Source organism: Myotis brandtii, unplaced genomic scaffold, assembly GCF_000412655.1.
Source record: "Myotis brandtii unplaced genomic scaffold, ASM41265v1 scaffold386, whole genome shotgun sequence".
Lineage (NCBI taxonomy): Eukaryota > Metazoa > Chordata > Mammalia > Chiroptera > Vespertilionidae > Myotis > Myotis brandtii.
The window spans coordinates 38,055-44,105 of NW_005364816.1; the positions used below are offsets into that span (position 1 = coordinate 38,055).

General features: G+C 57.7%; 1 protein-coding gene across 1 annotated transcript; it reads left to right on the plus strand.

Moving 5' to 3' along the window:
* Positions 1-1,385, plus strand: LOC102256607 (serine protease 33; the record flags this gene model as incomplete). Its single annotated transcript, XM_014544911.1, has 3 exons — positions 1-22; positions 247-416; positions 620-1,385. Coding segments are annotated over 3 exons (351 nt in total), but the record flags the coding sequence as incomplete, so codon positions are not given.
* Between the last annotated feature and the right edge of the window lie 4,666 nt (positions 1,386-6,051).

The window sequence follows — 6,051 nt, forward strand, 5'->3', positions numbered from 1 at the left end:
TGGGGCAGCCTCTTCCCAGGAGGTGAGGCAGAGGGCAGGGCCGGGGGGCACGGGGGGAGGGCCAGGCATCCCCCCCTCCTCCTTCCTCTGTCCCACCACTGCTTCAATCTGGGAATCAGTGGGACCTGCGGGCACCCCAAACCCCCCCAGGCCTGGCCAGTTAGATTCCCAGGTGAGGCTTCTCCCTCCACCCTGCTTGCTGCCACACCCTCTCTCATCGCTCACGAGTCCCCCTTCGTCCCCCAGTGTCACTTCCAGAGTGGCGACCTCTTCAGGGAGTAAGAGTGCCGGTGTTGGATGCGGGCACTTGTGACCACCTCTACCATGTAGGCACCAACGTGCCCCGTGCTGAGCAGATAGTGTTACCAGGGAACCTGTGCGCTGGCTACGTCCAGGGCCACAAGGATGCCTGCCAGGTGCGTGAAGCTGCCTGGAACCTCTGAGTCCATGCTCCTGTGCCCAGCAGCCTACCTCCCTTGAACCCAGGACCAAGGAGGTACCGCCTCCAGGTTTGGCATCCTGGCTCCCAACCCAGATGTCCCGCCTGGGGGACTGGAGCCCTAGGACTACGATCATAGCCTTCAGAGGACGGGGACTTAAGCTTGCCTTTCTCCTACAGGGTGATTCTGGGGGACCCCTGACCTGCTTGAAGTCTGGGCGCTGGGTCCTGGCGGGCGTGGTGAGCTGGGGCAAGGGCTGTGCTCTGCCCTACCGTCCAGGTGTCTACACCAATGTCGCCATGTACAGCCGTTGGATTCAGGCTTGTCTCGACCGCTGATGTGGTGACTCTGACTTGGGTTGCTCAGCTACTTGGTCCCTCTGGGGACCTGCACATCCCCCAACCCTTCCACTTCTCACTTGAGGCTCAGAGGCCTGATAAAGCTACGGAGCCATCTCTCCATCCAGCTGTCCATCCCCTGCCTTCCTCGGGGCTCACCAAACCTGAGCTGCCAGCCCCGCTCCAGGGCCTCCCATCTGTGGGGGTCTCACACTCCTGCCTCCCCTTCCTGCTCATTTATCCTCCGCAGCTCCAGCCAGGACTGGGCCTGGGCACCCAGAGGTGGTAAGTGGCATTCCCGGTTTGGCCTGTGTGCCCCTCTCTCTAGGGGAAGTCAGGGAGATTCGAAGTGTAGAGGGATTCAGCACCAAGTAGATGGTTCTCCATCGCCAGCTTTGAAGATGGTGTTGGGGTCGCATTCAAGGAACCTGCAGCCGCCTCCAGGAGCTGAGGGCAGCCTTGGCTGACAGGCTTCGGGGAAAGGGAAATCTCGGCACCGTGACCGACAGGAACTGAATCTGGACACCTGACCAAGCCGGGAGGCGAATTCTTCCCCAGCCTCCAATGAGAGTCCACTCGGCCAGCCCCTTGATTTTGGCCTGGTGAGACCCTGGGCAGAGAACCCAGCTGAGCCCAACCAGATTTCTGGCCCACAGAGCTGTGTTTTAGTAAATTTGTGTTGTTTAAAGCTGCTATGTTTGTGATCTCGGCACTGTGACCGACAGGAACTGAATCTGGACCCCTGACCAAGCCGGGAGGCGTATTCTTCCCCAGCCTCCAATGCGAGTCCACTCGGCCAGCCCCACAGAGCTGTGATTTAGTAAATTTGTGTTGTTTAAAGCTGCTATGTTTGTAGTCACTGGTTACACAACAATAGGAAATGAATCTAGATTTTGCCCCACCGCAATGAAGATACCTGGGGGCAGGGTAGGCCTCCACCAGGCTCAGGAATCTGGACCACCTGGCATCATGCCCTCTGCCCAAAAGGGGCCAGGAGCCCCCAGGCAGGCCTGGCTGGAGTTTCTGCTGTTGTTTCTGTCATTACCCCACCCATGCCCTGCGGGAGTCTGGGGCTGGGTCCTAGCCTTGCACAGAACCCCCACACCCAGGACCCCCAACACCTGAATCTGGAGACTGGCTTAGACCCTTTACAGCTCCCTGCCCGCCTTCATGTGCCTGGGACCGGCCATCTCCTCATCCCCAGCCCAAGGACACCCATTCTGTAGATAGAGCTCAGTTTCTAGAGCTGCGGGAAGAACAAGAAACTGAACAAAACCTGGAAAATCCAAAGCCTAATCTTTGGAGTTGACGGCAGCAGTCGGTAAAGAGGTAACGGGAAGGCCATCATCAAAGGTGCAGCCTGGTGGGGGAGGCCCAAGTGCAGCTGCCCCCACAGACGCCTAAGCCTTGTCTTCCTCCCTTCTCTTCTCCCAGGAGAGGAAGTGGATACACCAGGTGGTCTCGGCTGGGTTGCTGTAGGCCAGGCCAGGCAGTGTGAGTCTACGGACCGGGGCAGCAGGGAACTCCAGGCTGCTCTTTCCCCCAGTCTGAGGGCCATCCATTTGGGGTAGAGCTTGGCTGTTTCTTGGGGGGTCATCAGGGACTATGGTGCCCAGAACAGGGTATGGCTGTGGCAGACCAGCCTGCAAAAGGCTGTGGTCACATTTGCAGTTGAACCAAAAGGACCCCTGTGGGGTGATGTTGGCCATTCTCCCAATTCTTTCTCAGTCTGAAGCCAGCCAAGGGATGCCTCCCAAAGCACTGAGATAGGAACAAGCCTGGGCTGGAGCCAGGGTTCCTCAGCCTTGGACCTGCTGTGATTTTAGTAGTGGGTTCCCATTCAGAGTCCAGTGTTTCTAAAGCGCAACCTGGGAGCGGGGTAGGGGCAGGAACTGGGCAGAGAAGGGAAGGGCCAGTGAATGAGAAGAAATGCTACTCCTGGTCAGGCTCTTACCAGGAGGCTGGGCCACTGTGCAGGGGGCTTTACTGGACTATCTCAGTGGGTTTTTCACTGAAGCTCCGTGAGGTAGGTTTGTTTTCTCATTTGTCAGATGAGAAAACTGAGGCCTGAAGTCATGCAGCTGGTAGATGGTAGACTGGGATTTGAACCCAGGTGGTCTGATTCCAGGGGGAGCTGGGAATGGTAGAGGGGGGATTACTCCCTTCGCTGTCTTCACTTCTTCCTATGCTGATATTATGGCCTCCCAGCCCTTCTTCTTGGCCTATTCCTGGTGTGGCAGCCTTGTGGGGCTGGGCAAGTTGCAGCACTTTTCAGCCTGCAGACTCACTGGCACAGCACCCTGTACTGCAGCATCCTGTCAGCAAGGTCAGTTGAGAGTGGGGGGAGGGGGAGCTGGCCGTGCAACTGCTCCTGGGCCCACCATGGCTGCACAGGGGATGCTAGTCTCTTGACCAAGGCAGGCTTTTTCTAGTTGCCCACCTACTCCTGTCTGTGGTGCTACAACCAGATGGCCTTGTCTCTCCCAATACCAACTCAACCTCATTTCCCCACCCATCATCTGAACTGGTAACAACTGCCTAATCAAGGCTGTTGGGAGACTCAAGTTGACAGCTACGGCAATCATGGTGTTGCCCACGGAGCACGTTTGCTGTACCAGGCATGGGTGGGCTCTCCTGGGTGCTTTCATTTCCCACTCCATGGGTGAGAAACAGGCCTTGAGAGGGTAAGTGATATGCCCTAAGGTGCACAGCAGGTAAGAGATGGAGCCAGAATTGAATTTGGGCAACTGACTCAAATTCCATGTCACTTCCCTTTGGAGATTAGTTAGTTGTAAAACACTACAAATGAGAGGCACACTAATAACTAGTGGTCATTTATAATTACTATTTATTAATCAATGTTAAAAAAATAGACAGGAGGGGAAGGCCCACCAAGGCCAAGACTCTGCAGGCTTACTTTGGAGGGTACCTGTCACGAGCGTTGGGTAGTTGAGGCAAGGGGGCAGAAAGGTCCAGGCCTTTCTGGGCAGAGAAGCCAGAGCAGCTGGCTAGCCAAGTGACCTTAAGATTTCCATTCTGTCATGGCCTCTAGGAGGGAGGACATACAAACACCTAGCGAGATCACAGAGCACCGGGGTTGGGGGTGGTCAGCCCCTGTTCTCCCCTCAAATTGCACCCCCACCCCATTCCTATGGGTACAAAGTATCATTGCACTGAACGACAGGATGCCCGCAGTCACCTCCTGCAACCACCGACCAAGTGGGCAGAGGCCCCCCCCCCCCACCCCCCGAAGGGAAGGACTCACTACCTCTCCCAGGCCAGGGGACCTGAGACAGTTTCAATCAGACACATCATTACCCGAACCCTGGCATTGTGCTCTGTGCATTAGTTCATTAATACTCCCAAATATCCTAAGGCGTCCCATCGTATATTCTCTTCAAGGATGGAAAACCAGGTGCAGGCTCAGTGCCTTGCCCAAGATCACAGTTAGTAGGCTGGGGCTCGGACTCGGTCTGCTGGAGGAGGCTGGGGACAGGCACGATTCTCAGGGGGATGGGGTGGGGGCTAAGAGCGCTGCCCCACCCCCCTAGACCTCCAGGGTGACTCCTGGTGAACGTCAGCTGGGACACCAGCTGGGCGGACAGGTCAGCTGGGACACCAGCTGGGCGGACAGGTCAGCTGGTCTACAGGACGGTCTGCAGGACAGCCCAGCTCCAGACAGATGTGCTCAGGCTGCAGGTGGCCTGGACTCTCCTGTCCCCGCACCCCGGACCCCGTCTGCACCCGCCTCACTCTGGGAGGTCTGCTGGCTGCCTTCTTAGCCCTCCCCTCCACAGCAGCACAGGACCTTCAAAGCCTCCAACGCTCTGCTCACAAAGATGTTGATGTGAAGGAAACTTTCAGGCTGGCCAAGGACCTGCCCCACCACGTCCTGACAGGGGATGAAGCCCAAGGGGAGGTCAGCCTGGGCCTGGCGGGCTAGCGGGGAGCCGCTGCTGCCTTGGGGCCCAGGGACGGGAGAGTCAGAGGAGGAGAAGGGACTTCAGAGGGCTCCCGAGGAGCCGGGAGAAGTAAAAAATACCTCCAGTTCGAGTTCAGGAGACATCTAGTTAGTGCTAACTCTTGGAGAGGCTCTACAAAGTCCCAACGGTTACTTTCCCATCTTGAAGAGGAGGAAAGTGGGCCTTGATGAGTGAGGTTTGCTGCCCAAAGCTGCACCGTCAGCGCTGGAACCAGGACTTGAATATCCGTTGATTTGAGCCCAGAGCCTGTGCAGCGAGCCACCAGCTTGATTCAGGGCCACGGCGGCAGCTTCCACGCACTCACATTGCAGCCCAACACCTGCAGAGCTTTTGCCCCCCGGCGCCATTCACTGGCTCCTCTGGGACACACACCGGTGCTGACCTCTGGGAGTGGTTTCAGTAGAAGAAAAGCCTCCATCCCTTGCTCTAGTGCAGTGGTTCTCAACCTTCCTAATGCCGCGACCCTTTAATACAGTTCCTCATGTTGTGGTGACCCCCAACCATAAAATTATTTTCGTTGCTGCTTCATAACGTAATGTTGCTACTGTTATGAATCGTAATGTAAATATCTGATATGCAGGATGGTCTTAGGCGACCCCTGTGAAAGGGTCGCCTGACCCCCAAAGGGGTCGCGACCCACAGGTTGAGAACCGCTGCTCTAGTGTGATTGCAATTGGGAGTGACGCAGGGCAGGTCCAACGCGGAGGAAGGACGGGCTCGGCTGTGGGTCAGGCTGCCCCCGTGGACAGGCAGCCAGGGAAGCAAGGCTACAGGCCCTACCGAGGCCAAGGGGACCTGGGCAGGAGGCCGGCGGGCGCCCAACCCGGGCCCCGCAGCAGCTTCCTAGGGCCATTACAGGCCATAACGCCCTGAGCCGGATGAAGCGGACTCACACCTGAGGCGGGGCAGGGAAGTGCGGGCAGTCCTCCTATAATATATGGACCTATATGGTGGCTCGAAGGCCAGCATTGAAAAGCTCCTCCAATGGCCGCCGAGAGCCCTTGGAATCATGCGTCAGGCCCCCCCCACGCGGCAGCCCGGGTCTCACTGAGATGCTCATGCTGCCTCCCCAGCGACCCAGAAGCGTATCATCCATTCACTCTTCCTGGGTGCGGGAGTAGCCACGCTCGTTAGCTCGGCTCCCATAGCAACGAGAGAAGGCTGGCCCTGCATCCGGGCCTCCCGCTGACTGATCCAGACGGGACCTCGCTTTGCCACTCCCAAGATGGCGCCGTCCCAGCGACGTCCCTCCCGCCTACGACCCCTGCCGACTCCCACCACCTCCGCCAA